Here is a 22,267-nt window from a genome sequence, read left to right as displayed (position 1 = left end):
ACAGAATCTTGCCTGTGCATTCTTCTTTTGGAAGGATCATTACCCCCCACCTTAACTGAGCGCATTTTTCCCAATTTTTCTTTTTGTTTTCGTTATTTTTTTATCATGCGTTGGTCGCTCTTTTGTGGCTTTCTTGATGAATTTTTATTGCTTTTTCATCACTCTTTAGCCTTGTTTTTGTGACTTTTTTGTCTTGTTATTGTTGCTTTTCCAGCACGTTTTTGTCGCTGTTTTGACACATATTAGAAGTATTTTTGTTGTGTTTTTAAATAGCTTTGTTGTCGTCTTTTTGTACTTTTTTGTTGTTGCTTTTTCATTGAATTTTTGTCACATTTTTTGGTGCTTTTTTGTCACGTTTTCGTTGCTTTTTCATCACTCTTGAGCCGTGTGTTTTTGTCACCCTTTTGGCACTTTTATATTTGAGTGATGCCAAACTGGAGAAACTGTGCTCGGTTCATGTGGGGGTTAATAAGTCGTTGCATTTATCCCTCAACCAAAGGAGAGTAAAAGCCTTTTGCCACCACAGTCCTATGCTTTAAATGCTACAAATTGCGAGAGAAAAAAAGAATAAACCATTTGCTGTATCTACATAGTTTTATTGATCGGCTAAATCATTTCTATGGAGGCCGGCCTTGTTCACCTCACTGTCTGCCAAAGCTGTTCATGCACCCAAAATGTACATGTTAAAGTGCATATGACACATTGACACAATTTTAGCTAAAACATAGTTGACACGATTATATTTTAGACTTTGCTAAAGATTGTACCCAGCTCTCTTTAGTTTGGCCATTTTTGTGATGTTAATAGTTTCACTTCTTTATTGGACACTGACAGAAAGTGACATAGAAGAAGGTAAATAATTTTAAACTGTTGCCGTGCAACCATGTTAAAGCAGTACTAGCTAACTCATGCACCCTCACTGCAGGTGTTGTAGCATGTTGCGTTTTTTTACTCATTAATTGTCCGTGAGAGTAAATACTATGCTGACAGAAAAGACAAAGGAAGAGAGGGATATTGTACATCCAATTACACAATGTAAGATAATGTTTTTCACTCAAACTTGGCTGTAAATATTGTTTCAGTGGTGCCAGCCCGCAGTTAGCTTTGCCCGTTAGCCTGTTAGCTTCTTCTTCTTCATGATTAGTGTGTATTGGGGTCTCCAAACCATAGGCAGCAAAGTTTCAATTGTGGTTTTCTGGACAGAGACACCAGGACAAAGGACTTATTAAGCTAAACAAGTTACTTAGTACTGCTTTAAGTCAGTCAAAATGCTATGGAACATTACCTTCTTCTATGTCACTTCCTGTCAGCAGCTTAAAAATTCAAATAGAAATAACTTTCCTGCCCAACATTTCTTCACTAAAAATGCTGCTTCACTGAAACAAAATGCTAATTATGCAACTGATGAACTTGCAACTGATGTTATCCTTCTAAATAAGTCATATTTTCAAAAGCATTAAAACCTGTCATATGCACTTTAAATACCGTGATGTAATGAGAGAGGAAGAAACAAGTTGGGATATTTTTCAACTCAACGACTTCCATCTTTCACAGTTTGTTTTCTCAGTATTGTGCAGGTCTATCAAGACAAGTAAGAAAGAAGAAAATAACGTATCTGCCACATCACAATAAGCTTATTTTACACTGTGCTCTGCTGCTTGTTACTGCTGTGTGGCTGCTTTAACTTAACCAGTTCAATTATGCTGCAACCAACCTAAAATATGCAAAGAATATGAACTACTTTTTACCACTTCAAGACTCAGAGCTTACACATTAGCTTATTCAAATGTGTCAGAATAAATGTAGTTATTACGGCGATGTCAGTGCTATTGGGTGCCTGCATTGCGTTATGGGAGTCACTACTACAGCTGTGCTCCTCTGTAGCTCAACAGAAAGACACAAAGTGAATCTGTTGGACAGCTGTTTTTGTTATGAAACCTTTACAAATCGCTCCAGACGGTTTTGTTTTGTACATTTGTGACACGCAGACGGCTAACGTGAAATTACCAAAACACTTAGTACAGTACGTGATTTTAAAATGTGTAGACAATAATGGAGGAAAATCTGCTGGAAGCCAATCGTCATTTAACATGTGAAATCATATCACTGTGGACGGATGTGTCACTCTGGCTGAAAACTTTAGGGCAGTGGCAGTGAGTCATTTGGCTGGAGCACTTGTTCAACAGAGGCGCAAATATCCAGTGGAGCTTTGTTTAACAATATAGGAAAAAGGAAATGGAAACAGCAGAAAAACTCTGGCTACTTTAGGGAATCCCCACAGTATGTGAATGTCACTCATATAAGACAATGGCGACTCATCACTCTCGTGCTTCCTGTCCAGATCATATCAGTCAATTCAGTAAAATGTGTCTTTTAACGTGTACATCTTTTATATTTGTGTCATTGGGTGAAATAATAGTTACAGTGTGAGACTGACTTACACAGTACCTTTTAGCTTTCGTAATAATACCTTTGTAAACATTCAGTCACATTGTCCCCTGTCAATATTGACTTGATTTTTCAATTGGTCTGATAATAGAACCCAACTTTGACAATTACCAAAGTAGATCGTAGAAAAAGGTTCACTAAGCAACAAGCTGGACTGTTCTTGTAACTGTTGCCGCTCGTGCCTTGCAGCAAAGAGGTCCCAGGTGCGATTCCCGGGTGGGACAGGGCCTTTCTGTGTGGAGTTTGAATGTTCCCCCCTAGGGTTTCCCCACCACTAAACACATTATTGGATCATCTCTGGGGGCAGATCCCCCCGAAGAACGGATTTGTAAACTCAGTGGGAATTTCCTGGTTAACCTCTTAACTCTTAACTTAAGCCGAGCATATTTTCTCCAGTTTGGCTTTGCCCAAATCCAGATAAAGAGCAACAAAAAAGTGAAAGAAAAACGTGATGAAAACATTGCTAAAAAGTATTGAAAAGGCAACAAAAACATGGTGAAAACACGACAAAAATGCATTTGTAGGTCTTAGCTTTCAAATGAGACACTGCACTGCTGCTCTCCAGTCGAGAAGCTTTTAGATTTGGGTAAAGACACACTGGAGAAAATGTGCTGAATAACTCATAATGAATTATTTTTAATACCTGAATGCCTTGTTCATGATTAATTAACTGTTAACTCATCATTTATAAAGGCTAAATAATGTGTAGTTATTATAAAGTGTTACCCTATTTGGTTATTGAGTATCACAACTCTACCTACAGTGAACTGGTATCTGCCAGTTGTCATGGCTGTGTCTCAGAGTAAACTAGAGTCTGCAACAATAAGATCATTAGTTGCTGATGAAGCCTATCAAAATACTGTATCTTAGACACTAAAACAACTCGAAAACATGAGCCTTTTTCTACGATGGAAAACTGTATTTCATGTTGCTCTGACTATTTTCTATCGCATAATTTGTGTTTGGCGTGACTTTTCAACTAAGCTTATTTGCTTTGTATTGCGACTAACTGCTCGCTGAGTGTTTGGCTTTGCAGATTCTTGTCCAAACCGCCTCATGCTCTAACCACGTTTCTCTCTCGCCCATGCCGCGTCCTCCTCCTCCTCCTCCTCCTCCTCCTCTCTCTGTCTCCTCTGCCTCCTGCATGCTCTGCCGGACCCTGCTGCAGAGGACCTCAGTGGGGATGGTAAAGTTTCACTATTGTTTATCACCGGCTCTGTTATTTCTGCATGCGGATCTGTCCTGGAGCTTGTGTTTTGCTGTGTGGGTGGATGTTTAGACCGGAGAGTGTCTCTATACATGTTTGTACTGTGCATGCTGGTCGTGTAAACTAAACGTTCGTAGTGTTGCAGTATTTGTGACATGTTTTGCATTTTGCTAAAACATTGCTCATTATTAGTAGCACCAGATTGTCTTCTCTTGGTGCCCATATTCAATTTGAAACGGTTTTGCTCCTGTTTTGCTTCGGAAAGACTCGTCTCGCCTTTGTTTATACCAGGTTTCGTTATGGTTTAGTTCTGGTTTGGCCCAGGATTACCCTCTCTTGATGTTCCTTTTACTTCCAAAATGAAATTTCGAAAAATCACTGAGCTGCACCCTTAAATGCATTTTCTACACCCATAAAAGCACTAGATTACATGTGTCTTTTCTGCACACTCATAGCTCAGTGTGAACCCGCGAGAGGTTTGCTGAATTTGAAAGCGGAGCATTCCTGGCTATAATGGGCTAACTGGATCAGGCAACAGACAAAAGCTTTTTCTTGGCTAAAAAACAGAGAAGACAGACCCCTCAAAACTGTTACGTTGTGAGAAAAGGAGCACACAGTTGGCTCGGGTTCAGTGAGTGGCATGAATAACACTCATACATTTATTGTCCTAATGACATTTCTATAAGCTTATTTATTTATCATCATTTATCAGAAAGTGACTCAATGTGATGTTTATTTTTACTGTTCATCTGCATGTGACATAACATCAGTGCGTCTTAACCTTCCTCTGATTCGATAAAACAGTTTTTTGTTGTTGACCCCATGTCTTATTTGTGCCTGAGCTTATAAAGTGAGAGTGCTGACAGGGAGAGCGTTTCGATAAATACATGATTTACATCACTTAACTGTGTCACCTGCACTGCTAACACTGACTATACATTTTTTTGTTATAGTCTGTTTACTTATTATTTACTGCTTATACTTTTTGTCCCCACAAAGTCCTTGGTAGTCATTGTATATAATATATCACTTTTTACTAATTGTTTTTTTTCCTCACATTTCCTGCCTATTTGCACACCCTGAGTGTTTCTAAGAGCTGAACAAGTACATTTCTCCATTGTGAGATCAATAAAGGCTATTTTATCTGATCTTATCTTATTTTATCTTATTTTAGAGTAATTTATATATATATAAGCTAGAGTAATGCCTCATCTGAAAGACCTACAAAACTGATCTAAGATTTTTTCTCGTGTTGTCGCCGCATTCACGATTTTTCATTGTATTTTTGGTGCTATTTTGTCACGTTTTTGTAACAGTTTTGTGACTGTTTTGTTGTTTTTGTTGCTTTTTCTTCACTTTTTTGTCGCCTGTTCTGAAAAGTTTTGCCGCTTTTTCATCACTTTTTGTTGCTTTTTCATTACTGTTTTGTTGCCTGTTCTGAAGAGTTTTTGTTGCTTTTTCTATCACTTTTTTGTAACTGTTTTTGTTGCTTTTTCATCACTTTTTGTTGCTTTTTCATTACTGTTTTGTTGCCTGTTCTGAAGAGTTTTTGTTGCTTTTTCTATCACTTTTTTGTAACTGTTTTTGTTGCTTTTTCATCACTTTTTTCTAACTGTTTTGTGACTGTTTTGTTGTTTTGGTTGCTTTTTCTTCATTTTGTTGGGCACCTGTTCGGAAAAGTTTTGCCGCTTTTTCATCACTTTCTGTGGCTTTTTCATTACAGTTTTTGCTGCTTTTTTGTTGCATTATCATCCCTTTTTCGTCACTGCTTTGCCGCCTGTTCTGAAGCGTTTTTGCCACTTTTTCGTCGCCTTTTCATCACTTTTTTGTAAACTGTTATTGTTGAAATGTTTGACACGTTTTTGAAGAGGCTTTTAGAGTTGGGTAACGCCAAACTGGAGATAATGTGATCGGTTCAGCCGGGTGTTAAGAGGTTAAAAAGGCTTGTGATTCCTGTATTAGTTTTCGATATTCTCACAAATGTTAACGTTCCTGGACATGTTTCCCATAGTCCTGTAACCGTAACCCTGACTTAAAAACAAATATCCTTCACCTCTAAATATATATATACATTTTAAACTAATTGTCCGGGCTGAGCAGTAGGAAAACTATGTCAACTTTTCTGTCTGTGCCGATCACACCAAATCTCCTTCACTCCAGCGTCTCGTTCATTTACCGTACAATTACTTCTCAATCTGGACGACTCTAACCTCTATAATCCACTCTCATAATAAGCACTGAGTGTCTCTCTCCACATTGCGGCAGAGGCTGGAGCTTCCTTGTGTGAAATCGTCGCTGACTTAAGCAGCTTTAAGTTTTTCCTGATCGATTTGGCCGCGCGTTCCCAAAGAGAGAGCGATAAATCCCATGTGAAAAGTCTTTTTGGCGCTGCCTTCAGGGCGACAGATGTTCACGTCTTTCCTCCAACAGCTGAGTCCGCAACACGCATTTTATTTAAATACCCACATCTGGACAGATTTCTTCCACCTAAGTGTCTGTTTATGCAAAGATTTATTCCTAAGCGCTTCCATCTGCTTCTTATTTCTTTTCCGTATTTCTTACTATTATTGCTTGGCCTCTGTATTGGCAAAGCTCTCTGGCAAAATGTCATCTTCAGCAAGTGTATTCAAGAAACAAGCTGGCACTGAAGGTTGTTTATAGAATATGACAATAGAAATATGCTCATTAACCCCCGCCTTAGTCGAGCACATTTCTCAAAGTCTAAAAGCTTCTGGACTGGAGTTTGCAGCCGATTGACCAGCCTCATTTGAAAGCTAAGACTCATCTCAGCTTCATCCTTGTTTTTGTTATCACGTTTTTGTTGCGATTTTTTTTAAATCAGTTTTGTTGCTCTTTTCTCACGTTTTTGTCACGTTTTAGTTGCTTTTTTGTCGCATTTTTGTCACATTTTTATTGTTCTTTAAGTCAAGTTTTTGTTGCCTTTTGGGAATTTTTTTTTTTTTACATTTTTTTTTGCATTTTGGTGAAGTTTTTGACATTTCTTTGTCACATTTTTGTCACATTCTCATTGGTTTTTTTTACGCATTTTGTCACATTTTTATCATATTTTTATCATCTTTATGTTGCTTTTTTGACATATTTTTTGTCACATTTTTGCAACAGTGCTGTCACATTTTCATTGCTTTTTTTTTGCATTTTTTGACATTTTTTTTATTGTTTTTTTGTCGCATTTTTGTCACATTTTAATAGTATTTTAGTCACGTTTTTGTTGCCTTTTATTTATATTTTTTTGACATTTTTTTGTCACATTTTTGTCACGTTTTGGTCACATTTTTGTCCATTATCGTCACATTTTTATCGCCATTTTGCTACTTTTTTCCCGTATTTTTTGTCACATTTTTGTCACAGCGCTGTCACATTTTAATTACTTCTTTGTGACATTCTCGTCGCATTACAGTCACGCCTTTGTCACCTTTTCAATGCTTTTTTTTTTTTTTTTTGCACGCTGTAACTGTGATCAAGCCAAAAAAAATACATACAATCATAACGAGAAAGAAGCTTAGACGGGTCTCAGCTTTCAAGTGAGACGTTACACTGGTTTATAAGCTGTAAGCTCTAGTCGAGAAGGTTTTAGGTCATAACATCCTTTTCCAAAATCGTGGTGCCTTATTTGAAATGTGCCTCCTCCAAAGCACCATAGGATGAGCTTAAATTGCCACTTTAAATGTTCTCCCCTTTGCTACAGCTGGCTTTCATGATTCTACCATGTCCCGACCTCATTAAAGATAAAGAAATAACCCTTCTCCTATAGAGTGATGTCATATTTTCCTATATCTATAGTTTCTCCCCCCCCCCCCCCCCCCCCCCCTCCCTTAGCAACACATTTCTTCCCTCTGTCTCCTTGGACTTCCCACTGCTCCAGCTGCTCTCCCTCACAACACATGCACAGCTGACACACACCGAGCCAAATGTGTGCTTTCAGACTGGGAACAAAACAGCGAGCGACACCAGCGTGCACTCGGATGCATCTTTTCCCTTTTTAAGAACAGCCTCCTCAACATGTAGTTTCATCGTAGTCTTTGTGTTATCGCTGTCAGTATGTTCCGCAGTAGTCAATGCATGTTTCATTTGTTACATGTGGAGTTGTTTTGAATCTTAACTGTCTTTTTCCTGCCTTTGTTACAGAGACAGACGACTATGCGGAGATAGTAGATGAAGAGGATACATACACCATGCCCTCCAGTAAGTCACTTTAATCAACGAAATCGTCTGATGTGCAGCTTTACAGAGTTCAGTAGAGACGAATCAGTCGAGCCACTGGGAAACACTGCATCTGTCAAACGCATTCGAGCGTTTCCCAAACCATTCATTTTCTCTAACTTTATTTCATAATTTCGCCTTCAAAGTTTGGTGGAAGCCTGTAAGTAAGTAATGGTGGCTTTGTCCCGCTGCGCCACATTTAAATTTGGATGCTTTTTGGGGCCAGTCGTTTGATTGTGTGGCCAACTTTGAAACTGGACTCTGCACTCTTCCTCTCTTTCTCCCAAAATGTTTTTCCTCCTCGCATTTCGTCTTAGCTTTGTATACGGAGTCCAGTCCAGTCTGTGCACAGTAGTGTGGTTTATGGATGCGTTACTGCAACGAACACATGAGTAAAGTCGAAAAATGCCTCGTGTGTCTTTTTAACATGTCTCTGAGATATTTTCTGCAGCTGCTTCTTCTTTCCCTCTTTTCAACCTCTTCCTCTTTTCCCCACTGCCTTCACAGTCAGCTATGGAGTTGTCGAAGGTAAACATTTCCGCATGTGTCTGCTTCTGTCTCAAATGCCAGTTACTCTGAAAGATGTTATAACGTATTTGAGTATTCAAAGCGTGAAGTAGTTTCAATAAGTGTGAGGAATAATATCTGCGACTTCGTAAACATCAAAAACGCACCTGAATTCGCTACCTGGACCTGTACGGCAACACGACGAGGACAAACCTTCTTCTTTGTCCTCAGTCGGTGGTATTGACTGTACATCTGCACAGCGCCCTCTGGTGTTCTGGAGTGTGCATCTTACGACTTGCAGAAGATTTTCTGCAGTTTACTTCAGAGTCTTTTCCCCTGCGTTAACAGAGCACATTTTCTCCTGTAGCTGAACACCCAAATCACAAAAGCTTCTTGAAGAAAAAAAAAATCAAAATAGTGACAAAAACAAAACATAAATGAGGAGTGTGGCAAAAAAAGGCATCAAAAAGCAAGAAAAACACGACACAGCATAACACACATGCCACACAGCATAACAGGCGACAAAAATTAGACTAAAATAAAACAAAAAATGCGAATGATGATAAAAATACAAACACGGCAACAACACGAGGAAAAATCTTAGATGAGTTTTTTAGTCTTAGCTTTCAAATGAGGATTTACTCTAGCCTAAGATAGGCGACGTCAGGCCCGGGGGCATAGCAGCATAGATGCTCTGGCCCTCAAGACGATCTTGAGAAATAACAGAGATAAAAAAATCAGAGATCGAAGACCTGTTAATCTCTTAAAGGGGGGGTATTATGCAAAACAGACTTTTTCAAGCTTTACATCATGTTATTATGTCATTCCCTCATTAAAAACATGCCTGAAGTGTTGTCTTGGCACATTCACATATTTTTTGAGTAATCTGTAAAAACTCTGATGGCAGCCATTTTAGGTTTAGGTTTGCCTGAGTCCTCCTAGGAACACCCCCACCTCCTGGAGACGCCTCCGACCTTTCGTCACCAGCCGAGTAACCAACCACTGCTCCTCAGCAGAACCCCCTCCCCACTGATGCCACAGACAGCGTGTGGAGGGGGCGTGTCGGAAAGGGTCAGAGGTTCTTAAAGAGACAGAGGCCTATTTCAAGACATTCACCACAGCCATTTTGAGAGAGCAATTTTATACAAGGCAGTTATTCTAATTTACTGCAGTTACAGACCAACAGAAGGTTTCGTCATCATTGTAGTGTATTATAGACTGGTGCTATGTGATTGAAAAAACATAATACCCCCTCTTTAACCCCCACCTGAACCAAGCTCATTTCCTCCAGTTTGGCCTTACCCAAATCGAAAAACGAATCGAAAAATCTAAAAAGAGCGACAAAAAGTGGCGAAACAAAAAAAAAAATCACAACAATGAAAACACGATCAAATTGTGGAAAAAACGCGCCAGCAATGCGACAAAAAAGTTATTATAAGTTCTTAGCTTTCAAATGAGGCTGGCCTGGCCCTACAGGCTGTAAACTCCAGTCCAGAAGCTTTGGGTTAAGAAGAACTGGAGAAAACGTGCTCAAAAATGTGAAACATACAGTCAATTCCTTAACATTTCTGAGCAGAACAACCACTTCAGTCATACAGTATATCATGTACAACTGGCAATTGTTGAAAGTGATGCTTTACTTCAGGCGACAATTGGGGGTTTGGCCCTTGGTCTTTTGACGATGAAGAAAATCGGCCCTTCACTAAGCAAACTTACCTACCCCTGTTCTAGCCTACAGTCTGCAAGCTCCGAGAAGCTTTTAGATTTGGGTAAATCTGAACTGGAGAACATGTGCCCGGTTAAAGCGGGGGTTAAGAGGTTAATAGAAATTTAGTGAAATTAAAAGATTATATTTATTTTTCATATGTAGTGGACAAACTACGGTACAAGTATAATACAGTGCATGCTTGCGATGCAGTACAAGGAGTTTACGGCCAATCCTTTCACTGTTAGTGCAAGTTTAAAATATTCTAAAAAGTAGTTTTAAATGAAAGTCAATTTGTATATAATTGATTTCAAAGTATGGCATTTTACATGTGAATTATACTGAATTATACGTGTGTTTATTTAACTGCTGTTGTGTTGTCAGTCCTGCAGGAATGAGCTGTGACATTTTAAAATCAGCCAGAAAATTGACTGAAAAAACCTCTTGATGAAAATGTCTAATGTTTGTGTTGAAGATGTACAATATGAACATTTCACATACTAATTTTTCCTTTGTTTGTCCCCTCAGCACGGGACTATGAGATCCAGAGGGAAAGGATAGAGCTGGGACGCTGTATCGGAGAGGGCCAGTTTGGAGATGTGCATCAAGGAGTCTACAGCGCCCCGGTGTGTTATCTGTTAAAACGCAAAATTCACACAAAGCAATAGCCCATACTGTGGGTTGCATCTTTAATATTACTAATCCACAGGACAAATGTATTATTATGATGTTTATAAATAGAGATGCACCGAGTCCAGCTTTTATGACACCAATACTGGGGTTTGAGTATCTGCCAATATCCGATATTTACCAATACCAAGAGACTTTCTTAAAAGTGGCTTTTTCTGAGTGAAAAATGTATTTCACTCTTTTCTTTATTTTACGATAAATAAAGTAATATTTTATTGTCATGATGTTACAGATCAATTATATCTATTGATAAATGAATGAATGGATGAACATTAAACAAGAATCACTCGACTTTTCCACACTAATTATCCGTAGGTATATTACATTAATATAAACAACTCACATGAAGTGATTGGATCATTACAAATATTTTAGATCAGTTATTTCTTAAACTAAAATACAAACACTTGGCTTCAGCAGTGGTTATTTTATTGTATTAGGCTTCTTTAGGTATTTTTGTCATAGTTTCAGACCCAGCCTCAGATTAGTTTTTGTTAGCATTAGCATGCACCTGCTAGCTTTAGCATGCTATTGCTAGCGTGGAAGTTTGCGCGTCGATCAAAAATACATTTGCGGAGGTTAAAAAAATTCTCCTGGTTCTTAGCTTTACAATGATATACAGCATGCACATATTCACTTAGATTAAAGCCGATACCCGATACCAGTATCAGATCGGTGCATCCCCATTTATAAATCATGCAGGAGTTGAAGATAAAACACACACACTAATACAACCACAGTCATTATAGTTGCATTTTCTTATTGTTTGTTTGTTTGTTTGTTTGTTAACTTTATTGTACATATAATATCCATGTTTCAGGACAAGCCGTCGCTGCCCGTCGCCATCAAAACCTGTAAAAACTGCACTTCGGACAGCGTTAGAGAAAAGTTCCTCCAGGAAGCACGTAGGTTAAACTCTCATTTTTTGCTGCTGATCTAGTGTTTTCTTGCGGTGATAAATATGTTTCTTTTCTCTCTTTTTTTGTCTCTGGCAGTGACCATGCGGCAGTTCGACCACCCACATATCGTGAAGCTCATCGGAGTCATCACAGAGAACCCCGTCTGGATCATCATGGAGCTGTGCACGCTGGGCGAGGTAGATTTACTTTTACATGGTTTAGCTTTGGTATTTAAATGAATTATGTCATTGTCCTTACAGAGTGTTTATGTGGCTCAGTGTGTACTTTAAAGGCTAATTTAGTGTTAACAGACAATGGAGCCTGCCTTCAAAAGGAAGGGACTAAATCTATGCAAAACAGATCACAATAGATTTGAACTGCTGTGTTAACTTCTTACCACCGCCTTAACCGAGCACATTTTCTCCAGTTCAACTTTACCCAAATCTAAAAGGGCACAGCCTATAGGCCAGAGTAATGCCTCATTTGAAAGCTAAGACCTGCAAAACTCATCTAAATGGAGCTTTTTCCTCGCGTTGTTGCCATATATTGCATATTTTGTTGGATTTTCATCACATATTTGCCACATTTTCAGCACATTTTTGTCACTTTTTTGTAATTTTTCATCACATTTTTATCAAATTTTTATCACTTTTTCGTCACAATTTGGTCGCTCTTGTTATTGCTTTTTCATCCTTGTTTTCAGCTCATTTTTTGTTGCAATATATACTAAGAAGCTCTTAGATTTGGGTAAAGCCAAACTGGAGACAATGTGCTCGGTTCAGGTGGGGGTTAAGAGGTTAATATTATCCACCAAATTGCACATTACGGGTTGTCAAAATGTCTTGAACATAATGTTGTATTAAGTGGGTATTTGTGTATGTCCATTATGAGTTTTGTCTCTTTATAATAAAAGAATAATCAAGCACAAAGTATCACGGATATTTCAGGATTCTTTTTGCTCCAATCACTTTCTGTCCTTATTTATGTCCCTCTCCTTTTCTGTCCGCAGCTGAGGTCGTTCCTCCAGGTGAGGAAGTACAGCTTGGACTTGGCCACTCTCATACTGTTCGCCTACCAGCTCAGCACCGCCCTGGCCTATCTCGAGAGCAAACGCTTTGTGCACAGGTGTGTGCTAGTGCTACAAAACATATGTATTATTAGTGCGATAGTGGGAAGCGAAAATCTGAATGACCCGTCTTCTTTCGTCTGAATCCTCAGGGACATCGCGGCTCGTAATGTGCTGGTGTCTTCGATCGACTGTGTGATGCTCGGAGACTTTGGTCTGTCGAGATACATGGAGGACAGTTCTTATTACAAAGGTATAACTCACAAGGCTTTACAGAAATGACCTCGTATTCTAGTAGTACTGCACTGCCACCTACTGACAACAAAGAAAATTACAAGATCCCCCGAGCAAAGCCACCTTCTCGAATACCTCGTTTGGGGTCTCTCTCATCTACTTACCTTACCTCATCTAATCCAAATTAATGGACCCATTTAAAAGTCTTTTAATTTAATTTAATTTAATTTTTTCCCTGGGGCAGTTTACACACAATGTCTTATTAACCCCCACCTTGTGCATTTTCTCCAGTTTTACCCAAATCTAAAAGTTTCTTGACTTCGTCCAGTGTAATGCCTCATTTGAAAGCTAAGAACTACAAAACTTATCTAAGCTTCTTCCCTGTTTTTGGTATCACGTTTTCGTTGCGTTTATGTCACATTTTGGTCAGGTTTTAACTGCTTTTTTGTTGCATTTTTGTCACATTTTTGTCACGTTTTGATTGCTTTGTTGTAGCGTTTTGGTTATTTTTGTGTTAAAGAAAAAAAGATGGAAAAAACGTGATGAACACGCAACCGAAAAGGACGAAAACGTGAAAATCATAACGAGGAAGAAGCTTAATTCGTTTTGTAGATCTTTCGAATGAGCCGTTACTCTGTATTTTGTAAGCTCCAGTCGAGAAGCTTTAAGATTTGGATAAAGCCGACATTTTAGCAAAAGTTTACTACAGATTGTTTTCGTCAGGGCTTCGTAAAGGGGCCTCACAATGACCAGACTTTGCTTAGAAGTGGGAACAATTAGATTATTGTCACTTCAGTAACATCCTGAGTTGAACCATCTGGGAGTCCTTTTATAAACTCTTTCATTACTGAACTGTATTTCCAGCTTCTAAAGGCAAACTCCCTATCAAGTGGATGGCTCCTGAATCAATAAACTTCAGAAGATTTACGTCCGCCAGCGATGTGTGGATGTTCGGTGAGATACACTATTTTTAATCTTACATAAACAATTCAGGTCAAAGTGATGACGCGTCAGTGACTGTTTTATTTGACTTGTGTCCATAGGTGTGTGTATGTGGGAGATCCTGATGTTCGGCGTTAAGCCTTTCCAGGGCGTGAAGAACAACGATGTGATTGGCCGGATCGAGAACGGCGAGCGATTGGCCATGCCCCCTCAGTGCCCGCCCACTCTGTACAGCCTGATGACCAAATGCTGGTCTTATGATCCGAGCAAGAGGCCGCGGTTTACGGAACTCAAAACACAGCTCAGGTAAAGCAAAGGGAACTTTATACTATAGTTTTGGATGACTTTTTAGCACAGTAATTTAACCTCTTAATCCTGCCTGAACCAAGCACATTTTCTCCAGTTTGGCTTTACCCAAATCTGAAAGCTTCTTGAAAAAAGTATCAAAATGAGTGACGGAAAGGAGATGAAAACGAGGATGTGAACGCAACAAATGAGCAATGAAAAATTGACAAAAAAGTGATGAAAAAATGACAAAAATAGGACAAAAAAAGTGACAAAAATAGGACAAAAAAGTGATGAAAATGTGACAAAAAGTGACAAAAATTTGACGAAAAGGGACAAAAATGTGATTAGAACGTGACAAAAATATGACGGAAAAGTGACAAAAAAGTGACAACAATATGACAAAAAAGTGACAAAAATGTGATTAGAAAGTGACAAAAAAAATGATTAGAAAGTGACAAAAATATGACGGAAAGTTGACAAAAAAGTGACCAAAAAAGTATGAAATATGAAATATGAAAATACGAAAAAATTACAAAGTCATGATTGAAAAAGCGACAAAAAATAGGACAACAATAGGACAACAATAGTGACAAAAAAGTGACAAAAATGCAACACCAAAGCCACAAAAGAGCAACATAAAAGTTTCAAAAAAGCAATGGAAAAAATGTCAAAAAAGTGACGACAACGCAATAACAATGCGAGGAAAAAGATTAGCTTTGTAGGCCTTGGCTTTCAAATGAGGTTGATGCGTTACGATAGGATTAAGATTTGGGTAAAGCTGAACTGGTGAAACGCACTTGGTAAAGGCGGGGGTTCAGAGGTTAAAGTAATTCACTTCTCACAAAGCATTAATGTTCAATTTCTGTTTGGGTCCGCGATGTATTGTCCATTACTGATTATTTTAAGACATTCGTTGTAGTGAAGGCCATTTCAGCCCCTAAATGAACAAGTCCAGTGAATGTGTTTGGACATCAGCTGAGGAGTATTTACGACTTTGAAATGTCATTACTTTGAAATGTTATGGCAGCTTCTATATAATTGCTTACACTTCATCAATTTTAAGTAAACTGTCAAGCCAAATGTTTAGTGATGTTGATGATGATGTTCATACAAAAGCCGTAAATTGTACATCTGTGCAGCACTATCTTAGAGGAGGAGAAGCTTCAGCAGGAGGAGAGGCTGCGGATGGAGATGAGGCGACAGGTCACAGTGTCCTGGGACTCTGGAGGCTCAGACGAAGCACCACCAAAGGTAAAGCAGTAACTCTTCATCAAACCTCTCTCCATGTAAATGTTTAATATTATCTCTAATAAACTCTGCTCCCTCTGACACTTCAGCCCAGCAGGCCGGGTTACCCCAGTCCTCGGTCCAGTGAGGGCTACTTCCCTAGCCCCCAGCACAACCACTTTCAGGTAACATGCATTCTTATTAAGTGTAGGTCAAGAGTAAGGCACATATAGGAGCTGATGATGATCATTTCTTTCATCTTATAACAGTAAAGTCTCACTAACCCAAAGCCGCCTGTCTTTCTCAGTGTGTCACAGCAAAAAACGTATTTTGAAGCGCAAGAAATGGCCTTCTACCACAGTTATTCTTCTCCCTCCTCATAAACCAGGCAGACAGACGGCATTTCCTGTAGCGCTTAAAGCCTCTCACTCGGCCACAAGCTCCCAGTTAACCATATAAGGGCCTGATCCTATCTCAACTTACAATAACATCACTATATATATTTGCAAGCATGTATTTTACCCTGTCAGTGTTGTGCCATTGAAGACAGATTTGTTAAAGGGATTATAACCACAGCTGCCATACAGAGTAAAAATAGTAGCGTCTCCATTTTAGTGATAAATAAAGTCGTATGGTGGGTACAATTCATCTATGTCATTTTGATACACAAAGGAAGTACGGACATAGTTGAGCAGGAGCATTATGAAGACACAATCTTACTGTCTTAGTTTTGATGATGATTCATGTTACTAGTGAAAGTTAATTCTGTGTGCGATAATATTGATGTCTCGGTTTCTTTGTCACTTTGTCTGCAGCAGTCAGGTCTCGGGGGAGGCAGCTATCCACAATCTGAAACCTGGAACCAGCACAGACCCGAACACACAGCACTTTGGAGCAACAATATGGAGGTACCACTGCTGCTGCTGCTTCTTACAAATGCAGTTTTAAACGCAAACACTGCCTGACCAAAAGAAAAAGTCACACATTGTTATATTTTATTGGACCGTTAGCTTTGATTACAGCACACATTCATTGTGGCATGGTTTCAATGAGCTTCTGCAATGTCAAAGAGATGCAGTGTTGCAGCATGTTTTCACCTTGTATTGACGATGGGAGAAAGCGACCACTGTGCAAAGCCTTCTCCGGCACATCCTGACTGGAAACTGGAAACTGGGGTTAGATAAGATGATATAAGACTTTATTAGGAAGGAAGGAAATTCATTTGCGAGGAGGAGCAGCATGAAAGACATTAACCTCTTAACCCCCGACTTAACCAAGAGCATTTTCTCCAGTTCAGCTTTATCCAAATCTAAAACGTTACAGCCTATAAGCCAGTGTAATAAAACTCATCTAGAAGGATCTTTTTCCTCGCGTTGTTGTCACTTTTTTGACATTTTGTTTCATTGCTTTTTTGTTGTGATTTCGTCACATTTTCATCACTTTTCATCACTCTTTTTGTCACTTTTTTAATCACATTTCATCGCTTTTTTATCACTTTTTGTCACATTTTTATCACTTTTTTGGTGTATTTTTGTCACTTTTTCCATCACTTTTTAATCACTTTTTTGTCTTTTTTTTTCACTTTTTCATCACTTTTTTTTATCACTTTTTAATCACTTTTTCGTCATTTTTTTTTTACTTTTTCATCACTTTTTTCATCAGTTTTTTGTCACTTATTTTTTGACTTTTTAAAAAACCTTTCCCGCCATGTTTTCGTCTAGTTTTCATCACTATTTTGACACTTTTTTCAAGAACCTTTTAGATTGGGTTAAAGCCAGACTTGAGAAAATGTGCTATTTATAAAAACACAAATTGTACAGAACAACTATAACAAGAGGAAGCTGTAGCTTAGGATGTTCCCTTATTCCTTCCCGCTGAAGGGGGAAGAGTCCAATGGCGACCGGTAGAAAGGCCCTCCTGTGGCGCTCCCCGCTACAGCATCTTTAGTCTCCTACTGAGTGCTCTTGTACTTGTGGGAGAACAGGGTTAGCAGTTAGTTCAATCCAGGTGGCGTCTTTTATTTTGGCCAGGCAGTCATTTTATTGTACTGACTTATTTGTACATGAATGACTTTATCTTATCTTTGCTTGCTCCAGGACAATGGCTGTGTGGGGCATGCACTTATGGAGGAGAGGCTCATGATGCAGCAGCAGCAGATGGAGGACGACCAGCGGTGGCTTGAGCGAGAGGAGAGCTTCATGGTGTGTATAATTAACAACTCATATTCAGTCTGGCCACTGTTATGAGACAACACGCCTGGAGCACGAAGCTTATTTTTTTTTCTCTCCAAATCTCTGTCCAAAAACAACACACTCCACACTACATGATCAAGACTCTTTCTAATTTACAGCCCGGCACCATGCAAAAATATTGTCCTTTCGTACATTTAAATTATGTTTTCCAGTTGTTTACTTTACCTTAGTGAACCTAAAACATTCCAAAGTGGAGACGGATATTTCGTGCTACAAAACAAGATTGTTTTTCTTATCGGCTCTTTCTGCTTGTTTTGGTCTGTGTCGTGTTGTGAGTGGTTCTTATTTCCATCCAGGTGCACAGAAGCTAAAGGAGGCCAGACGAGGGAGATCAGGACAGACTATCATTTTTCTTAGTGATGTATCTGGTCTGCTTGACTTTGAAACAGCTGAAATAACTCATCCCTAATGTTACATAAGAATAGCCCTGGATGTTGTTGACGGCATATTTTTTTGTGCCAAGGATTAGTCATTTTTAATACCTCAGTCAAAAGTGTTTTATTTTTTGGTCTTTGTTTTTTGTTTTTTTAATGATTTGGCAAACACGAATTACTCAGTCAATCAAGCGCCCAGTGTAATGCCTCATTTGAAAGCTAAGACCAACAAATCTCATCTAAACAGATCTTTTTCCTCGCATTATTGCCGTGAAAAAGTGAGTTTTTGTCAATGTTTTGTGACACTTTTTCATCATTTTTTGCCACTTTTCAGTCATATTTTGAATGTAGTGAGAGTGAGTGGTTGGTGGTGGTCGAAGGGGCCGATGGCGCAGACTGGCTACCTCGCTTCCATCAGTCTACCCCAGGGCAGCTGTGGCTACAATAGTAGCTTACCACCTCCAAGTATGGAGTGAATGAATATTGCAATGTAAAGCGTTTTTGAGTGTTCCGAAAAGCGCTATATAAAACCAATACATTATTGTGTGCAATGCATATATTATTATTATTATATTTTTGTCACTTTTTCATCACATTTTTGTCACATTTTTGTTACTTTTTTGTCGCTTTCTTTGTCACTTTTTCCTCACTTTTCATCCTCGTTATCGTCTCATTTTTGTCATTATTTGACACTTTTTTCAAGAAGCTGGAAATCTGGGTTTGTAGAGGAGTGGGGGGAACATGTGCTTTTGTTTTGGTCGCGTTAACACAATTGCGGCCGAGCGAGTGCCGACCCGCGCCACAGCAAGACCGGCTGTACATCTCTTTCTCTCGGAACACTAGGACATCGTTCAACTCACGATAGGATGAATACAGTTTTTAGTTTGACCTTTGAGAGCCTATTATGCTTAAAGGGACGTGTGTAGAATAAGCCCAGACCTGTTCACCACAACTGCCTTTAAAATCCTGCACTGTCACTCAAAAAGTTGTTACTTTGAGTCCGAATTTCTGTCATGCACAAGCTTAATATAGAAGGTGCAGTTACTCATATGACCTGAGGAAGCAGTAGTGAGTATAAAATGGCTAACTTGCATCTAGCCCCTTTAAGACAGTGTGATGTAAATGAGGACAAGAATGTGAGGCCGCGATAGGAGGGCACCGCTCAGTGCTGTTTTTAATAAACCATGCCTCAGTGGACCGCTTCTCTTTTTATCAGCGACGCGCTTTTGCCAGTGGTGGAGGCACATAGTGGAACAGCTGCGCCCATGAAAGATGACCATCACATTTGGAGCAGTGCTGCCCTCGCGCCAGCTGGAACATCTGTCCCATGTTGTTTATGGGGATCGTTGTACAGTATATTAAATGGGAGCATCATACTTTACACAGTATGGCATTTAGAGTCTAGAAGAGACATTGCAAAGTAAAACAAATTTAAACTTACACAATGGCCTCCAATTATAAGAAGGCCAGTCTGCATTTTATTCCCACACTCAGATTTAGATTTGGGTAAAGCCAAACTGGAGAAAATGTGCTCTGTGCAGGAGGGGGTTAAGAAATTAAGAGGGATTAATTTAGCATGCTTAAAACACAAAACCGTTCCTCTGTCCTGGTGTCCGACTGTCCTTTCTCTTCTGTGGCCATGTCTGACCTCTCATACGAAATCCAACTTTCCCCACTCGAGTAAATAACGACTTCTTCCATCAAAGGAAAGTCAGCCACATTCCTCGACACTTGATACCGCCCGCCGCACGGGGATTTACGTGTAGCCCGAAGGTAGCTCCACTCTGAGCGCTTTTAAGCACGAGATTTGGGATTTTTTTTTTACTGCTGAATTTGACGCTCGAGCCTCACGATAAAAGAAAAACTGTGCATAGCCCGGTGGTGAAAACAGAGTCTAGGAGAGAGGAAGTGGGATTGGCAAAGGGAGGACAGAGGGAGGAGAGAGGAGAGATGCGATGGAAAGAGTTGGGAGAGAGACACAGACGAAGACAGGGCGCAGTGGAGACGGCTGGATGTTTTTTGGACCGCGGCTCGTTCCTTCTTTGGAAAACTTCATGCCTTCCCTCTCTTCACTGACTCAACTTTCCTTCCTTTCTGTGCTGCCTATAGCTCAGTCGGGGCTCTACCCTCAGAATGACTTCTTCAGCCTTTGTCTCCTTTCTCTTATAACCTCCACTATCCATCTCTGGCCTTGTTTCGATGGCCTCCTGTAGCCTCTTTCCAGTTCCCACCTCCTGATATCCACCTCTGTTTTCCCAGGATGCATCTGTTCAAGGCCTGCTTCACCCAAACGGTACTTGGAGAGTTCTTTTGTTGTGATTTCACTTTTTTGAAGCTTTCTTTAGCAGCGCAAACCCGCAGGGACTCTTTGAAGCAGGTTTATGCATCGGAGATTTTTTTTTATTGTAACTTGTCGCCTATTTTCTTGTTTTTGTTGCAGAAGGCAGAGTCGAGAAACAGCCGAGGAAGCATCGACAGGGAAGACGGCATCTTACAAGCTCCGGTATGTCACGCTGGGACAGGAATGCAAGGCTTTTTTACATAATATGTAATAACGTAGATAATGCAGTCGCAGTCAAAGTTGCAGCAGAGCATTGCTTTTATTGGGAATTCATTCAAATCCAGCCATACACAAACATACATAACCTTTTAGTAAGCACAGAAAGACACCTCTTAAAAGGAAAGTTTCCATTATGTTTCATGCAGATCAGTGATTCTCAAACTGTGGAACGTCTGCTACCACTGACAGCACTTGAGCTTCGTCTGTTGGTGCACAGATAGACGTTGTTCATGTTATTTAAGCTTCCTTTATACGTGAAGTTAGGAAGTTAGAAGCCTCTCTGGTTTTCGAATGGTTTACACATGTGATTGGTTATTATCTAGCCTCTTTACCCAAATCTAAAAGCTTCTGGATTGGAGAGCAACAGTGTAGCGCCTCATTTGAAAGCTAAGGCCTACAAAACTGATTGCAGCTTTTTTGTCGTGTTGTCGCCACGTTTTAGTCACATTTTAATTTTTTGTAGGTTTTTGTCATGTTTTTGTAGTTTTTTGTTGTGTTTTTGACTTTTTTTGTTGTGTTTTCGTTGTTTTTATGACGTGTTTTCGTAGTTTTTTTTTGTCGTGTTTTTGTCTTTGTTGCTTTTTTTGTCATGTTTTCGTATTTTTTTGTCGTGTTTTGCTGTGTTTATAGTGTGTTTTTCTTGTGTTTTTGTCATGTTTTTGTATTTTTTTTGCGTTTTTGTTGTGTTTTTGTTGTGTTTTTGTTGCTTTTTTTGGCGGGTTTTGTAGGTTTTTTTGTCATGTTTTGTTGTGTTTTGGTCATGCTTTCATAGTTTTTTTTGTCGTGTTTTTGTCGCTTTTCTTGGGTTTTCGTCACTTTTTCATTGTTGTTTTTTTGGCGTTTTTGTCACTCTTTTGTTGCTACTTTGTGGCTTTTTTTCATTGCTTTTTCATTGCGATTTTGTTGCTATTTTGATGCTTTTCTCAAGCAGCTTTTAGATTTGGGTAAGCCCGAACTGGAGAAAATGCACTCTGTTCAGGTGGGGGTTCAGAGATTAATTCAGATACGATCTATTTAAGACCTGGTTTGATTACAGCATTGTATGAGATGAAAACATAGAGAACCACTGCAGTAGATCATTATGACACTTAAACTAGGCTTTACATTCCTATTAAAGTTGGTTGAAATCTGTGGCTTCTACTTTGATTCATTTGTGACATTGCTAATGGAATTTGAACATGGAGCGACACTTATATTACATGGACAGCATGACAGTTTAAAACCATCTGATAGTGAGACAGAGGCAGCGTTCTGGTTGGATGAAGCAGTGAAAGTGTTTGTGCCAGGGAGGACACTGCCTATGGGCCAACCACATGACCACAAAGACTCATGGGAAATTCAAACCCAGAACAGTGCGGGTGTTATTATACTGAAAAAACATGTATAAATACCCCAAGGCTGCATTTAGACAGCCGTATGATAGTGCTGTAACCACTGAAAGCTGTTGATGTGCAAACTTGTTTTTCATTCATTTATTTTTTTTGCTGTCTGTCTTTGCTCAGGGTGGGAGTCAACATATCTATCAGCCTGTAGGGAAGCCTGGTAAGATCAGTCACTTCTTTTGGCGTTTTCGTTTGCTTTGAGCTACATCTTGTTTTGCTTGCCTTTTATCAACAAAAACCTTTCCCTTTGTGCATATTCTCACAC

General features: G+C 39.3%; 1 protein-coding gene across 13 annotated transcripts in view; it reads left to right on the top strand.

The window, feature by feature from the left end:
- Positions 1-22,267, top strand: part of ptk2aa (protein tyrosine kinase 2aa) — a 72,332-nt gene that overhangs the window by 45,631 nt on the left and 4,434 nt on the right. For 5 of the 13 annotated variants that reach the window (XM_079571613.1, XM_079571604.1, XM_079571607.1 and 2 more), the window contains 16 exons: positions 3,617-3,634; positions 7,802-7,858; positions 8,384-8,404; positions 10,617-10,714; positions 11,599-11,683; positions 11,774-11,874; positions 12,687-12,802; positions 12,896-12,996; positions 13,842-13,931; positions 14,021-14,225; positions 15,347-15,458; positions 15,545-15,619; positions 16,250-16,342; positions 17,531-17,635; positions 20,501-20,563; positions 22,123-22,162. In XM_079571613.1, the coding sequence (XP_079427739.1) occupies positions 3,617-3,634; positions 7,802-7,858; positions 8,384-8,404; positions 10,617-10,714; positions 11,599-11,683; positions 11,774-11,874; positions 12,687-12,802; positions 12,896-12,996; positions 13,842-13,931; positions 14,021-14,225; positions 15,347-15,458; positions 15,545-15,619; positions 16,250-16,342; positions 17,531-17,635; positions 20,501-20,563; positions 22,123-22,162 (1,380 nt within the window). The remainder of the gene's footprint in view (positions 1-3,616; positions 3,635-7,801; positions 7,859-8,383; positions 8,405-10,616; positions 10,715-11,598; positions 11,684-11,773; positions 11,875-12,686; positions 12,803-12,895; positions 12,997-13,841; positions 13,932-14,020; positions 14,226-15,346; positions 15,459-15,544; positions 15,620-16,249; positions 16,343-17,530; positions 17,636-20,500; positions 20,564-22,122; positions 22,163-22,267) is intronic. The other 8 variants (XM_079571605.1, XM_079571612.1, XM_079571606.1 and 5 more) reach the window with 4 other exon arrangements.

The sequence above is a fragment of the Gobius niger genome, assembly GCF_951799975.1.
Source record: "Gobius niger genome assembly, chromosome: 14".
NCBI classification, from domain to species: Eukaryota; Metazoa; Chordata; class Actinopteri; order Gobiiformes; family Gobiidae; genus Gobius; species Gobius niger.
This window is presented reverse-complemented; position numbering and strand designations above follow the sequence as displayed.